General features: G+C 37.4%; 1 protein-coding gene across 1 annotated transcript in view; it reads right to left on the bottom strand.

Moving 5' to 3' along the window:
- LOC148886723 (rap guanine nucleotide exchange factor 6-like) overlaps positions 1-17,809 on the bottom strand; it is a 67,315-nt gene that overhangs the window by 26,302 nt on the left and 23,204 nt on the right. Inside the window, 5 exon segments of the mRNA XM_089016728.1 lie at positions 1,076-1,234; positions 1,304-1,440; positions 2,505-2,685; positions 5,380-5,511; positions 17,479-17,496. Of these exon segments, the coding sequence (XP_088872854.1) occupies positions 1,076-1,234; positions 1,304-1,440; positions 2,505-2,685; positions 5,380-5,511; positions 17,479-17,496 (627 nt within the window).

Genomic DNA, 17,809 nt, shown 5'->3' with positions numbered 1-17,809 from the left:
ATCCGACTTACGACCAAGTTCCGTTCCGACCAAAGGGTCATAAGTCGAAATGGTCGTAAGTCGAAATCCATTCAAAATGTTGAATACTGTATATTCCTGTATATGGAAAAAGTTTGAAAATACACCATTCATTGGGGGTGCGCCTTATACAGATAACATACGATTTACGACCGAGTTCCATTCCGACCAAAGGGTTGTAAGTCGAAATGGTCGTAAGTCGAAATCCATTCAAAATGTTGAATACTGTATATTCCTGTATATGGAAAAAGTTTGAAAATACACCATTCATTGGGGGTGCGCCTTATACAGGTAACATACGATTTACGACCGAGTTCCATTCCGACCAAACGGTCGTAAGTCGAAATGGTCGTAAGTCGAAATCCATTCAAAATGTTGAATACTGTATATTCCTGTATATGGAAAAATCCTGTATATGGAAAAATTTTGAAAATACACCATTCATTGGGGCCTTATACAGGTAACATCCGACTTACAACTAGCTCACCTTACGACCACCCGTACTTATGACCACGACCCCCGTTTTTAATATTCAAATTCCACGCCTTGCACTGCAATGCGCTAGCAGGCCGGCAACGTGTTCGACAATTTTGGCCAACCAGCCAGCATCTTACTCTCTATTCAACATTCTGAATGGATTTTGACTTACGACCGTTTGGTCGGAACGTAATTCGGTCGTAAGTAGGATGTTATCTGTACTCCAGTGCGTCTTATACATGGGAAAATACGGTTATTTGTTTTGCGCTCTATATGTAATACGTGGAGGGGATGAAATATTCGAATGGCGTCCATCGAGAGGAAATCGTAACTACAATGTAGCCCGCGGCAAAAAAAATGACTTTGCTACCCCTGACGTAAGTGCTACGCTATCGGTTATCCGAACGAACTCAACTGTGTCAAATGACATTTGGATGAAAAAAATAATACAGTAAAGTCTCGTTATATCGATATTCAAGGGAGTCCGAAAAAATATCGATATAACCAGGACTATCGATATATCCGATATCGATATAACAAGACTTTACTGTAAATACAAAATGACATATCCTCTTCTTACCTGGCAGTCGTCCCCTTTGGTGCGCACTTCGCCGTACATGTACTGTTTTTCCAAAGAGGCCGAAATACCGAAACTGTTGCCCATGCACAGCATCTCCGACCTGCCCTCAGGGCGACCGATCTCCACCGCACCGTTCAGGATGACGTACCACAGATCCAGCTTTGGGGGAAAAAAAAAACAGATGACATCATCGCCCGACATACGGCGTTTCGGTTTTGCGGTTCTGACCTCCTGCTTGTTGTGGAGGATGACGGTGCCCGACTGCTCGACCACCTCGAACACCATCACGCTGCACAGATCTCGGCGCACCGACATGGTCATGTTGGCGAAAGCCGGCAGTTGGTGCATGAACTCCAGCAGTTGCTCTGGGGGACGGAATCAACAAAATACCGTATTTTCCGACGTAGAACGCACACTCAAAATTTTCTTCAAAAAAATGACCCTGCGTTTTATATGCAAGTGCGGCTTATATGTGAAGTAATACTGAGCAATTTCCCGCTGTAAAGCTAGTGCGTAGCCCCAGTCTCGACTGTAGCGCCTTATAATGCGGTGTGCCTTATATTTGGAAAACTTTTATGTATACAGGTAACATCCGACTTACGAGCGACTTCCATTCCAACCAAACGGTCGTAAGTCAAAATGGTTGTAAGTCGAAATACATTCAAAATGTTGAATAGCGACTTGTAGGCTAAATGACTGGCAAACGTCCCCCCCCCTCTGGTGTCATCACATGGTTGATTGCTGTGCGAGAGTGAGATGCTAGCTGGCTAGCCAAAATTGTCGTACGCGTTGCCCGACTGCTAGCGCGTTGTGGTGCCAGGCGTAGAGTTAAAATTGTAAAAATAGGGTCTGGAGGGCGTGGTCGTAAGTGTGGGTGGTCGTAAGTCGAACCGGTCGTAAGTCGGATGTTACCTGTATATGATAGTTGTAAAACTTTTCATTCATTAAAGGTGCACGTTATAGTCCGGTGCGCCTTATATATGAAAAAGGTTTGAAAATACACCATTCATTGGGGGCGCGCCTTATACTCCGGTACGCCTTATACACCCGAAAATACTGTAATAATAATACAAAATAAAACAAAATCGATTCTTAATTAAAAAAGACATTTTAAGATTTCGGTACAGATTTAAGTAAGGATCACAGAAGTTCACGAATGATTTGATTACATGGGCCGAATCAAGTGACGTGGTGGGCCACATCCGGCCCCCAAGCCGCAGCTTTCACACCTATGGTATAAACGTTAAATTTGACATTAATGTGGCAAATTGGGGGTTTGATAGACCGGAGAATGAATGAATGTTGTGTAAATATGATATATTTGAGTTGTATGAACAACTAAACGCATGATAGATGGATAAAAAAAGCGTTAAATACGTGGCAAATATGCTTTTGAGATGATAACGTTGTATTTGTCGCATTGACTGACCGATGTCGTCGTCGTTGCGGTCGGCCGGGTCTTTCTCCAGACATTCGCGCACAAGGTCCCGGCCCAAGAGGGCATCCGAGGATCTGTCCAGGTCCTCATCCTCCTCTTCTTCCTCCTCGCTGTCCACTGGAGCTTCGGGAAGGCCGGACAGGTCCACGTCGCCCAGTTCGCTCTCAGTGGCCTTGGGGGGGGGGGGGGGGGGGGGGGGGGGGGGGGACTTGCGAGATTAAATGCTTGCAAATTGTTTTTATTTTATTTATTGTATTGTTTTATTTATCTATTTATCTATTGATCCAATTATCTGTTTGTTTGTTTGTGTTTTTTTATTTATACAGTAAAGTCTCGTTATATCGATATCGGATATATCGATAGTCCCGGTTATATCGATACTATTTCTATGCACACACGGAGAAAATTACATGCAAACAGGGTCGGATATATCGATAGTCCCGGTTATATCGATATTTTTTCGGACTCCCTTGAATATCGATATAACGAGACTTTACTGTATATGTATTTATTTATTATTTATTTTCAGTTTTCTGTTTATTTATCCATTTATTTATTAGTGTATCTATTTAGTTATCTATTTATTTATCCATGTATTAATTTATGTATACATACTCATAAAGTAATTAACATATGTATTTATTGATTTATATGTTAATGTATTTATTTGTTTAGTCATTTATTTATGTGTTTATTTATTAGTTTGTCTATTCATTTAGTTTTAGTTATCTATTTATTAATTCCATGTATTTATCTTTATTTATGTATCCTCTCTGTATTTATGTATATTGTAATTTGTTTGTGTTTATTTATTTATTCATTCATTTATTCTATTCATTCATTTATTCACGTGTTTATTTATTTATTTATTTATTCATTATTGGATTTTAGTGATCTATTTATTTGTCAATTTATGAATGTATTTATTTATCCATTTATTAGTGTATTTATTAATTTATTAACTTTTTTATTTATTTTCACATTTATTCATGTATTCATTTATTTATGTTTATTTATTTGTTTATTTGTCTATTCATTATTTTTATATTTGTCTATTCATTATTTTGTTTTAGTTATCTATTCATTTGTCAATTTATGAATATATTTATTTGTCAATATAATAATATATTTATGAAATCATTAAATTCTTTATTTGCTTTCACATTTATTTATTTATTTATTTGTTTATTCATTTGTTTATTTGTCTATTCATTATTTATTTTTAGTTACATGTATTTATCTATCCATTTATGATGTATTTATTAATTTATTAACACATGTATTTATTTTTGTGTTTCTTTATTTATTTATGTTTATTTATTTGGTTATTTGTCTATTCATTCATTTTTTTTAAAGTTATCTAATGATTTGTCCATTTATTTATCCATTTATTTATATTTGCATTTATTTATTATGTATTGAATTCTGCCTAGCAACAAGAACTCATACCCCCTTTTTTTCGTCAGCTAAAATTTGCATCAGGGCAAAGAAAAAGTGACTCTTTGTCGCATCTCCTCGTCCGTTTTGTGCTGCGTTAATGAAGCGCTGTCAATAAAACAAAAAGGCAAACAAAATAGCTACGAAAACCTCCCTGGTGGAGGTAATAACCACAATTAGGAGGCCATTAACAACGCTCACGTCCCTCGATGGGACGTCCGCATCGATTTGCGGCATCTCATTAGCAAGATCAAAAACCAGAGGCGTTAAAAAAAAATATCTACGGGGATTAAATTTGGAGAATAAAGATGTTCTAAAAGGGATTTGAATGACTCAAGACGTTTTTGGAGGGTTTTGGATTAGCCGTGATGATGACGACGCTCAGGACAAGATGGAGAAGCGCGAAAGCATTGAATGAAGGTTAAGGTTATTTCCTGCGTCAGACCTTTGAGCCGCTGCGGGAAGTAGCCAGTGACGAGCCGCCGTCGCCGCAGCAACGCCGCTAATTAGCCTGATGAAGGGAGGATTTAACCGGGCAATGGGAGGAGTTAAGCGAGTCCCCCCCACGGATCGATCGATACAAATCATGAAAGATGCCGGCGCGAGGACAAACTGAACATTAACTCATTCACTGCCAGACCGTGTGTAAAGGTGCCAGGGTTTTTGTCATTGTGACTTGAATTCCGGGACCCACGAAATATTGAGTTTTCGGACTTAGCTAGCTAGCTAGCTAGCTAGCTATTAGTTGTCCAGCTGATTGTAAGCTGTCTGGCTGGCTAGCTGTTGGCTATATTTGCCATTTATTAGCTATCCATTAGCTAGCTATTAGTTGTCTAGCTGATTGTAAGCCGTCTGGCTGGCTAGCTGTTGGCTATCTGGCTATCTTTCATCACTTTGGTGCTGTGAAATGTAAATTTTTCCACTGCGAGACTAATAAAGGACATCCAATCCAATCCAATCCAATCTCTATTCACTATTTATTTGCTATCCATTAGCTAGCTGGCTATTAGCTGTCTAGCTGACTGTAAGCTGTCTGGCTGGCTAGCTGTTGGCTATCTGGCTATCTATATTCGCGATTTATTTGCTATGCATTAGCAAGCTAGCTAGTCTGGCTGGCTATCTATTAGCTATTTATTCACAATCAAATAGCTGGCTAGCTAGCTAGCTTTCTATCTATTTCAGTGACTTCCGGGATGAGGGAACGCTGGCGCGTGTGGCTGCCGCTGCTCACCCACAGAAAAAAAATCATCCTGTGACTGTAAAGTGACCTTGAGAGTTTTGAAAGGCGCTTATAAATAAAATGTATTATTATTATTATTATTATTATTATTATTATTATTATTATTATTAATCGGCACCCGAGCAATGAATGAATGAATATATAAATGAATATATTCTATATTTCCGGCCATCTATGAAAAGCCCCAACCTGGTAGATGTCCGACAAACTGCTGCTACCCGAGTCGCTGGCGATGCTGCATCCCGATTGGCTGGCGGGAACGTGCATCACCTGCTGGTGGGCGTGGTCCGTCAGGTGCATCTTGTTGAGGTCGGCGGGCAGCTACGCAGACAAAGAAACAAAAGTAGGCAGGCGGCGTGAGATGGATTTGTTTTTTTTTTCAATGCATCATAAAAAATAAAATATACATTAAAAATGGTGGAAGAAATTAGGTCAAAGGTCTCCTGGTCCTCCACATTGATACAATAACAGAATGTATTCTTTTTTGCAATGATTGGTTAGCTCAACTGGATTTATACATTTTTCACATCCGTTCGAATGATTCAATCATTTTTTCCCACTGTTATCGTTCATAAAAACGAGTTATTGTTTTGTTCGTGGCTATTAACTCATTCACTGCCATTCCCGAATTTATTAGGGAATTGAAAATATGACAATTTGTTTTATTGAAGTATTTTAGAAATGAATTGATAAGCTAAAAAAAAAAACATAAAATGTGGGTGTTTTCTTTTTTACTTCAAGATGGCGCCGCGAGAATGTCTGCCTTTCCAGCAGCTCCTGTATTTCATTTTTCTACTTCTTTCTTTCCTTTCCTCACTTTGCTTTCATTTCTCCACTACGAGACGAATAAAGGTAGATCCAATCCAATTTAAATCAATTCGTTCATTCGTTCCATTGAGTAAAAAAGACCACCTGCATAATTTGTTATTGATATCCAAAATTTCAATAAACAAATTCAATGAACACATTTGACCAAAATAAATTCCACAACAAGCATGCGTGATTATTTTGTCCCAATTAATCGGACATTTGTCCTTGAGAGCTTTGAAAGGCGCTTAAAATGTAATGTAATGTATGATTATGATTATTACTATTATTATTATTATTATTATTAATATTACTATTATTACTACTACTATTACTACAGTAAAGTCTCGTTATATCGATATCGGATATATCGATAGTCCCGGTTATATCGATACTATTTCTATGCACGCACGGAGAAAATTACATGCAAACAGGGTCGGATATATCGATAGTCCCGGTTATATCGATATTTTTTTCGGACTCCCTTGAATATCGATATAACGAGACTTTACTGTATTATTATTACTACTATTACTATTATTACCACTACTATTACTCTTATTGTCACTATTATCACTACTATTACTATTACTACTACTACTGCTATGACTGATATTACTGTTATTATTGTTATGTTATTTGTTATTAATCAGACATTTACCTTCCACCCCCCCCCCCCCTCATCTCCAAACAACCGAGCCCCTCCATCCGTCCACTTTCAAGACCAACCACGCACAAAAACCACCCAAACATAGAGTCTATGTAGTGACATCTTACCAATTTGGAGCGCGGTAGCGCCAAAGTGAACGAGGCCGTCCTGCGGCGACACCGCGCCAACCCGCACCAAGCGTCCTCCATCAACACGCCAAACCAACCAAACGCCGACGATATCCAACAACAAGCCCAGATGGAACTAACAGGGAGGGCGAACCACTGTGCCACCATCAAATATTAACCACTTGGCGTACCCCCTCGCCCCCACCCACCATCTCACACATCCTTCCGTCAGTGCCCCCTTTAACCCTTGACCCCACATGCGGTGATTAAGCGTACGCAAAGTCAAAAAAAAATAAGAAGCACAGTCACGGTTTATATTAGGGATGTTTTTTTTTTTTTTTAATGGAAGCACATGGGGGGGTGTTCCAACTGTATTTCGCACCCGCGCACACTTCCCAACACCCCTCCTCCCCTTGGGGGAAAGTTGGCAGGTGGTTGTGTGGGGGCGGGGGTCTCCATATTCTCCTCATGCATTAAGGATGAGAGTCGCTGGATGAAATATAAATGTGTCAGCGTCCTTCAGCTGTACAATTATATGCAATCTACAGTAGGAACATTAAAAAGGTTGGGGGGTGTCCAAAAAAAAACAAAAAATAAGTAGAGGTAACATCCAAGTTACGACCGGGTTCCGTTCCGACAAAACGGTCGTAAGTCAAACGGTCGTAAGTTGAAATCCATTCAAAATGCCTTTTGTTAGCGCACTATATGAATCAATAATCAATATAAATGATGTTACGACCGGGTTCCGTTCCGACAAAAACGGTCGTAAGTCAAACGGTCGTAAGTTGAAATCCATTCAAAATGGCTGTTGTGAGAGCGCTATATAAATGAAATGATTTATTATTATTATTATTGTTGTTACAATACATTTGATTTCTAAGCGCCTTTCAATACTCTCAAGGTCACTTCACAGTCACTGGATCAGTTTCTCTGTCGGTGAGCAGCGGCAGCCACACGCGCCAGCATTCACTCAACCCACAAGTAACTCAAATAGATAAAAAACTAGCTAGCTAACTACTAGATAGCCGATAGAGAGCCAACCCGCTAGCCAGCTAACACATAGCCAACAGACAGCCAGCCAACTAGCTAGCTAGCCATCAGACAGCCAAGAGACGGCCAGCCAGCTAGCCAGCTCATAGATAGCTTGCTAGCTGGATAGATAGCTAAGAGATAGCCAGCCAGCCAGCTAATAGAAAGCCAGTAGATAGCCAGCCAACTAGCTAGCCAATAGACATCCAATAGCCAGCCAGTTGGATAGATAGCCAATCGATAGCCAGCCAGCCAGCCAGCCAGATAGCTAACAGATACCCAGCTATAGTACAGACATGTCCAAAGTCTGGCCCGGGGGCCAAATGCGGCCCATGGTCAATTTTCATCCGGCCCGCAGCTTCCGTCATAAAATCAATAACGGCTTGTACATCTCTCCCTCATTTCAAGCTCAGATAACTCCAGACCCATCTAACTTAGGAATTAACTATTTTTTTTCTGATGAAAGAAGACAGTCTAAGGTTTCTTAGGCTGAATTGAATGTTGATGTCGTCTGGCAGTGAACGAGTTAAATGTCTCGCAAAACGATCTCAGGATGAGCAAGGCAGCAGTGTCGAATCAATAACAAAGGGGAGAAAAGGACGATGTGAAATTGAGGGTGGGGGGGGGGTGTCATCATCATGTGTCAAGGTCAGAGTGGGGACCTTTTTGAGTGGGTTAAGGTCATGTCATAAGAGGAGGGGGGCGTGATTTATGAGCACTGTGCCTGCTTCCATTATTGCTCTGCTGTTTGAGTTCAGAGTTTCCACCCCCCTCCCCCAATGTATAGTCTACTTGTAGAAGGCCAAATGGAGGGAAATTGGGGGGGGGGGGGTCAAATTTAAGACCTGAGGGTCAAGTTCAACTCTGTTTTAAGTATTGTCTGTCAATACAAAGCCAGTTACGCTGTATTAACTCCTACGCTGCCATTCCCGAATTGAAAATATGCTAATAATAATAATAATAATAATAATACATTTCATTTCTAAGCGCCTTTCAAAACTCTCAAGGTCACTTTACAGTCACAGGATCAGTTTTTCTGTGGGTGAACGGCGTCAGTCACACGTGTCAACGTTCACTCATCATGGAAGTTACTTAAATAGATAGAAAGCTAGCCAGCTAGCTAATGGATAGCTAACATCTAGCTAGCTAGAAAGTTAGCCAACTACATACATAGCTAATAGATATAAAGATAGATAGTCTGCCAGTCATCTAGAAATCTAGCCAAATAGCAAGCGAGCCAGCTATCTAGCTAGCTAGCCAGCTAATAAATAACAAATAGCGAGCTAGCTTTTAGTCCTTTTAAGCACTATATAAACCAATATGTTTGTTATACGGGTGGGGGTCTTGCAGGGGTGCGATAAAGTGCTGGCCATGGCCTCTGGCAATATTTCTCCCTTCCACAAGGAGGCATCATTTCCTCTTTTTCCATGTTAGCGCTTTGTTACAGCTTCAGCTGTTGTTAAAGCGCTATATACATCAATATGTATGTATTGCATTGTATTTTGTACAGCCGCCCCCATTACAAGCTCAGATAACTCCACACCCATATAACTTAGGAATTAACTCTTTTTTTTTTGATGAAAGAAGAGTGTAAGTCTCAGATTTCTTCCACCCGAAGAATTTATTAGGGAATAGAAAAGCCATGGAAGTGCAGCGCCATTCCCAAATGTTGGTATTTCTTGCGAGGGGTGCGGATAAAGCATTGGTCAGACCTCTGACAATGTTTTTCTTTTCCCTTTTGTCCATGTTAGTGCTTTGTTTCAGTTTCCGCCGTTGTTAAAGCGCTATATAAATCAATATGTATTTACTGTATTTTGTACATCTGCCCCCATTTCAAGCTCACATAACTCCAGACCCATATAATTTAGGAATTAACTCTTTTTTTTCCTGATGAAAGAAGAGATTCTAAGTTTTTTTACGCTGCATTGAATGTTTATGTAGTCCTAAAACTCGATATTCTGTGGATTCTTGGAATTTGAGTGACAATGACAAAAACCCTGGCACTGGAGTGGAAATTTTTGCACATCTGGCAATGAATGAGTTAACGGTCTCCCAAAAAAAACCATTCCAGAAAAGACACCATCCTGGAGTCCTCTGGGCTATTTCGATCGGTTCTTCAAACGTGAACTTAAGTCAACAGAATTTTTTCCCAGTTGCAATTTGAACCTGCTCCGTTGTGGGCGGGGCTTGTTAACACGGCCTATGATTGGCCATAAAATAAACCAAGCAAATCATACAGGTCAGAAGACAACCAAATATGGGATTCACGGAGATGTCAAAACACATGATTTCATCAGACCGTCAGAAAGAAAAATGGAGGGAGTTCGGCACCAAGAAGCCAAATGGAAAAAGTCGCCATGAAACGTTTGATGGATGAGCCCGAAGTGAAGTGCATCTGCACTTGTTATGCCGAGGGAAGATAATTGTGTGAGTGGAAATGAGTTGAAGAGTGACTGACGGAGCCTTCGCTTGTGAAAATCGAACGTCTCCAGTGGTTAACTGAGCCGCAATCAATCGTTTAGAGTTTCACCTTGTACGGTTGGTAATCAAAACTGCGCCAACACTGCGTGGTAACGATCGTCAAAATTTTTTTTTTTTTGTGTTTATCACTTCAATTATTCGATTAAATGAGTGTTAGTGAAATCATGTAATTGTCTATCAATGCCACCGGATGGCGGAAAAGCGCTACGTTCGTCGAAGTGAAACTCCTCAAATCACTGAGATCATGTTAATTGTCGACCAATGCCACCGGACGGCGGAAAAGCGCTACGTTTGTCTCAGTGAAACTCCTCAAATCACCGTGGTGTCGCAAGATGATGCCATTTTTTTTTTACTTCTTTGGCTATGAGTAAAAAAGAGCAAATAACATGATACGTAAAAACAAATAAATACATAAATAGATGAATAGATAAATTAATGTGAATAAACAAATAAAATATACAAATAAAATACAATACAATACACTACAATACAATAAAATAAAATCACATCAAATCAAATTCAATCAAATTAAATCAAACTAAATCAAATTAAAATAAAATAAAAAATATTAAATAAAATTAAATGAAAAAAAAACTAAATAAAATAGAATTAAATCACATTACAATTAAATAAAATCAAAGAAAAATATATTTGGCTATTAGTACAAAAAAAGCAAACAACATACGATACGTAAAAACAAATAAACAAATAAATAAATAAATAATAAGATAGATGAATAAATTAATATGAATAAACTAATAAAATAAACAAATAACATTAATAAATAAAATTACATCTAATTAAATTACATCAAATCACATTAAATCAAATTCAATCAAACTAAATCAAAGTAAAGTGAAATAAAATAATATAAAATAAAATACAATTAAATGAAATATAATTAAATTAAATCAAATTAAAATTAAATAAAATCCCAAAAATATATTTGGCTATTAGTACAAAAAGAGCAAATAACATATGATACGTAAAAACAAAAATGAATAAATGAATCAATAGATGAATAGATAAATTAATATAAATAAACAACTAAAATAAACAAATAACAAATAAAACATAATAAAATTTAATTAACACAACACAATAAAATTAATTAAATTACATTAAAATACAAAAAAATATTTGACTATGAAAACAAAAAGAGCAAATATTATACAATATGTAAAAATAAATAAATATATAGATGAATAGATAAATTAATATAAATAAACAAATAACATAAATAAAACAAAATAAAATATCATAAATAAAATCAATAAAAAGGTGAATTTCCAAAATGTCGAATTGCAAATGTGCAAAGCTTTTGTTTTTTTCAACGACTCTTAAAAAGGGAAGCCAAACACACCCGCGTCGTCGCGCACTCAATGTGCATTACGACATAGCTTACTTTGGAGGACCACGGCTGCAAGCAGTTGGCATAGCAACGGACCAGGAAAGCCATCTCGCCGAACGATGGGAGGAGGAGGGGGGAGGGAAGTTCCCCCTCTCTCTTCCAAAGATGGTTGGAACAAAAAAAAACCCCACAAAAATCCTTTTGCAATATCCCCCGCGGTCAAGTCACTTGGCTCAGATTGCCCCCTTCCTCGCCGTCAAACTCCCTTCGTAACTCCGTAAGCCCGCCGGTAAGTCTCCATGACCGGCTGGCGATTCCCCCCCTGTCTCCCAACACGCTGTTCCAGCTACGCCGAGTCCCCGGTCCCTTTCATACTGGCATTCCTATGCTTTTTTTTGGGATGTAAGGGGGCGGGGTTTTGGGGGGGGGGGGGGTATTTTGATACGCACGCCGAGCTATGCTGGGATGCTGCTCTGCCGTGTGCCGGGGTCGCTAATGAGCTAGCGGGAGAGGGAGGGAGGAGAGGGAATCCAGATGAAAAAGAATGACATCACCTGTATAGCCAGCGAGCGAGCGATGGCGAGGAAGAGAGAGAGAGAGAGTGTGAGGGGGAGTGAAGGGGGGGTTAAATGAGGGGGGGGGGGACTGCATTAGATGTATTGGCTGGGCAGGAAAAGGGAGCATCTTTATTGATCGGTAACAAAGCTATTGAGTGGACTGAGGCATACCCCCCCCCCCCCTCTTGTCTCGTGCAACCACCCCTCCCTGACGGAAAAGCCACTCCCCTTTTATGCATAAATTACAAAAAAAGGGAAAAAAAGAAGAAAAAAAAGGGGGGTGGGGTTCTCCCACCCGCAGGCAGCGACATTTTCTTGCCTTTTTGCTTGGGACAAAAAAAGGAGGGGGGGGGGGGGGTGATTGGGTTTCCCCCTTTTTTCTCCTCATAAAAAGAACAACCCTTTTCGCACAAATCTGATCTTGTTTTAAGGATGAGAGTAATAGCATAGCGGCTAACGTTAGCCTCTATGAAAAGAAATGCAACTTCGGTGTCAAGAGATCTAGCTGGCTACCTGTCTGGCTACCCAGCTAGCTATGTATTTGCCATCTATTAGCTATCTGGCTAGCTAGCTAGCTATTGGCTCGCTATTAGCTAACTAGTTAGCTTTCTATTTATTTGAGTTATTCCGGGTTTGAGTGAACGCTGGCGCGTGTGGCGGCCGCTGCTCACCCACAGAAAAACGTATCCCGTGACTATAAAGTTGTGAAAAGTGAGAGGTGCGAAAGGCGCTTATAAATGACATGTATTATTATTATTATTTTATATTTTATGATTTTTATGATTATTATTATTATTATTAAGATTGTTATTATTGTGATTATTATATTATTATAAATATTATGACAATTATTATTATTTTTATGAAGATTATTATTATCTTTATGATGATGATTATTATTATCATCATTATTATTAGATTGTTTTTAGCATTAGCATCGGAGCAGTAAGTTCTATCAGCTAACGTTAGCATGAAGTCGTCGCACACGAGCGAGGCCAGTTTGACGACACCGGACAGACGTATGTCGCTATGCTGTTTGGCTAATTTATTTTAGCATTAGCGTAATTTTAGATATTAGCTTCAAAAGTTCGGATAGCAGCGAGTTTGTCTGTGAGAGGGGATTAAAAATGCTAATTTTCTTGGCAGTTTATCAGATGCAAAAAAATACACTATTAAATAAATAAATACATAAATGAATGAATGAATGAATGAATGAATGAATGAATGAATAAATAAATAAGGAATATTCTGCAAGAATCCAGTTAGTCACTCACTATGTCCTTTTTCTTTTTTTGTTAAATCCAGCATCCATGCATTTCAATTTGTACTCCCAATCCGCCCCGCCCCCCACCTCACATCAGTGCAAGGGTATGACATCATCTTTTTAGCGAGCGGCCAATGGGAAGCGAGCACATGGAGGCCTGCCTTCGGAGGAGCCAGTGTACACAAGAGAGGCCAAGCAGAGGAAGGGATGGAAATAGATAAAAGGGTAATGGGGAAGACGGGGAGGGGGGGGGGGGAATCAAGGCACACACAGGGAAAGGGGTGATTTGAAGGAAAAAAAAATGATTGCACTTAAAAAATAAAAAAAAGACAAAAAGGGCGGTAGAGGAGGACTTATTACTCAAATGTGCCACTCCAAAAAAGCAAATATTTATATTAACTAATCCGATTATAACGCGCTGAGTGGATTAGCGAGGGGCTACGTTGCTTTAGCCAATGAGCGGCGTCAAAATTAACAGCCGTCGCGCTCGCGTGAAAGTGCGCCGAACCGTGAGAGTTGAAATAGGTTGAGGATTAATCATTTCCAGAAAGTGGCCAAAAAAAAAAGCATCTTGACTCTAAAATACGGAAAGAAAGAAAGAAAGAAGACTGCTGGAAAGGAGCCTCACTGTCATCATGCACTACCATGCCATGTGTAGCTGCTTAGCATTAGCGAGACAAGACTGATGAACGCACGCGTACATGAATTTTTATACGTCTTTTTTGGTTGTTTTTGACTTCCAGGAAGTGTTTCCTGTGCGACGCGCATCCTGTCTGTGTGGTGCAGTCGGCGCCCTCAATACATGTCGCCTGTTCTTCCGCTGTCCTATTTTTGGTATTCAAGGCACAAAACACTCGAGGTGCTATATATATATGTATGTGTATATATACATGTATGTGTATTTATATATATATATATATATATATGTGTGTGTGTGTACATGTATGTGTATATACTATATATGTCTACATATATATGTATGTGTACATATATGTATATATGTACATATATATATATATATGTATATATATACTTATATATGTATATATATACACATATATACAATACACAATCACAAGAGCTTTGAAAGGCGCATAAGATGTAATGTATTATATATATATATATATATATATATATATTACAGAAATATATATATATATATTATATTATTATTATATTATATATTTTTTCTGTAATAAATATTTTTTTTCTGGAGTATATATATCTATTTTTCTCTCTTTTTTATTTTTTTCCTGTAAAAAAAAAAATTAAATATATATATATATATATATATATATAAATAATTAATTTTAGATAATTTTAGATATTTGTATTTGCATTTTTCATTTATAAGCGCTTTTGACAATACAATACATATTGAATTATCTTTTTTAATGTGTATATTTTTTGAATATATATATATTTTTCAACATACAGTACATATATTTTTTTCAATATACTATGTATATATATATTTTATCCACATCCATCCATTATTTTTTAAATTTTGAATTTGTATTAAAAATGCTATGCTAGTTTTAACTTATTTATAAGTGCTTTCGACAATGTTCTCAATTGGCTGGAACTCAAATCGTGTCTCTTTTTTGAGAATAAATAACTAAAATAGCGTGCACAAAAAGAGTCAAGTGTGACAGAAGCGCTCTTCATTTTGTGACTTTGAATTTTTGATCTTCATCCAGAAAATGTGTCAATTTGACAGGAATAAGTCAAACATTTTTCCCCTCTCAAATAGCAATCAAAGGGTATCTTGTGAAAGCATTTATTCCATCAGAAATAGAGGGAAAAAAAGCACGTAAACACGCCATTGGCATGTTGGTAGCGCGTGTGGCGCAGGGCAGGAATTCCTCCCATTTAAATCGGGAAAGCCCTTCCCTTCCTGTCGCCCGCGACAAAAACAAGACAAAAATGTATCCCTGGCTCACACTCACAATCGCCATCAACCAGGTACAGCTCATTTTAAACGGGAAGATGGAGGGTTAGCCACCACAAGGGAGAAGAAGAAGAAGAAGAAGAAGACGAGGAGGAGGAATATGGAAGGAAGACACAAAGCCAGTTCAACGAGGTTGTCATCTCAGTGCTGCTTATGTCATCGCTAAAGTTAGCAGCGGCAAACATGCGCCGTACAGGCCGTTAGCGATGCGACGCCTGGATGTGCTTGAAGGAATGGAAAAGGATATGAAAGAAAAGAAATAATAAATATAAATATAAATATACAGAAACATAAATAAACATAAACATAAATAAACATAAAAATAAATATAAATAAATATGAATAAATATGAATAAATATAAATACATATAAATAAAGCTAAATAAATATAAATAAATATGAATAAATATAAATAAAGCTAAATGAATCTAAATAACTATAAATAAATCTAAATAAATCCAAATAACTATAAATGAATCGAAATAAATCTAAATCTAAATAAATGTAAATAAATGTAAATAAACATTAATAAATATACAAACAAATATAAACATCAATAAATATAAATAAACAAAAATAAATATATTAAGAAAAATGTAAATAAATATAAATAAACATAAATAAATATAATATAATAGAAATAAATATGAATAAATATGAATAAATATACATAATTATAAATAAAGCTAGATAAACATAAATAAATATGAATAAATCTAAATAAAGCTAAATAAATATCAATAAAACTAAATAAATCAAAATAAATCTAAGTAAATCTAAATAAATCTAAGTAACTATAAATAAATATCAATAAATATAAATATAAACATCAATAAATATAAATATAAACAAAAATAAATGTAAATCAACAAAAATATAGATAAACAAAAATAAATATACATAAATAAATATAAATAAATAAATAAATAAATAAATAAATGAAAGAGAGCGTCTTGACCTGCGAGCGGCAGGTAATGCAACAAACAAACATCTGAGAAAATTCGGACATTTTGGGTTGTGACACAGGAAGCGAGTGAAGCGCACAAGCGTCAACGTTTCCACTGAGGCGACCGCGTTGAACTTTACACAGAATGTGGGAGGGGGGGGGGGTGCATTTCAGCACGTTCCCCCATTGCAAAAATCAAAAATGTGCAAATTCCCTATTAGATGAGCGATCACCGAAACGAGGACCCCATTGAAAATATGACGTAGAGCGCCATTCCTGAATTTATTCGGGTTTTGTTTTGATTATGCTTCGGTGCCGATAAAGTGCTGGTCAGACAACAGGCATTTCCCCTTTTTTACAAGCCCTTTTTTGCGTGGATGTATTGCATTGTATTTTGGACAACCGCCCTCATTTCAAGCTCATATAACTCCAAACCTGTATAACTTATGAATTAACTTTTTTTTCTGATGAAAGAAAAGAGTCAAGGGTTTTTAACATTGTATTGAATGTTTATGTAGTCCTAAAACTCAATATTCTATGGGTCTTGGAATTTGAGTGACAATGACAAAAACCCTGGCACTGCAGTGGACGCATTTTTGCACATCGTCTGGCAGTGAATGAGTTAATAAAGTCAAAACGAGTGAAGCTAATACGACGCGAGGAAAAACAACGCATGGTCTTCACTTACTGAAACTGGAATGACAACTTAGTGAACTTGAAAATACCGGAGAAAAATGAGCTGGTCAACTGAGTCTTTTTTTACATCGCTGCAATTGATGCATAGATTTTAAGGAAAAATTAGCATTAAAGACAAAAGACGATTCAAACTGATTGAAAAGGTGACATTCCTCGCTGATATTCAAGGTTTTCTTTGGCATCTCGATTGAGTGCAAGGCCGATCCATTCAAGCAAACGCCACAACTAATGGACGGCTGATGTTATTATGTCTCAACAGCAGCAACAACAACATCCGGTGTTTTTGATCTGCTGTAGCGCGTGCAGCGCATTCATCCTCGGTGGACTGTACATTCATACGCAATCTGAAGACTCGTTACATCGACACCATGAAGAACGCAGGCGAATTGACAGTATTGAAGGATGTGATCAATAAATTCATGGTCCTACCTGGTGGTTGAGATGATGCTGCAGGAGGGGGGGGGGGGAGACAAAAAAAGGCACATTTAATACACAGTCACATTTGAGTCATTCATGCCATTTTTTTATTTTATTTTGTGGCATCATATTTGAATTGATGTATTATTATTATTATTATACTCAAAGTTTGAAAGACGGCATAATTTGATTCACGTCATATTTGTATATTATTTTTTTTTTTTATTTTATGGCATCATCTTTGAATTTATATATTATTTAGATGATTATTGTTTAGATTCATTATGTATTAATTTGTTTATTTATTTGTAAGATTATTATGAATTATTTTATGAAATGTTTG

Source organism: Hippocampus bargibanti, linkage group LG16, assembly GCF_051943395.1.
Source record: "Hippocampus bargibanti isolate YZ-2025 linkage group LG16, ASM5194339v1, whole genome shotgun sequence".
Lineage (NCBI taxonomy): Eukaryota > Metazoa > Chordata > Actinopteri > Syngnathiformes > Syngnathidae > Hippocampus > Hippocampus bargibanti.
Note: the sequence above shows the minus strand (reverse complement) of the source record. Positions and strands in the feature narration are given on the sequence as shown.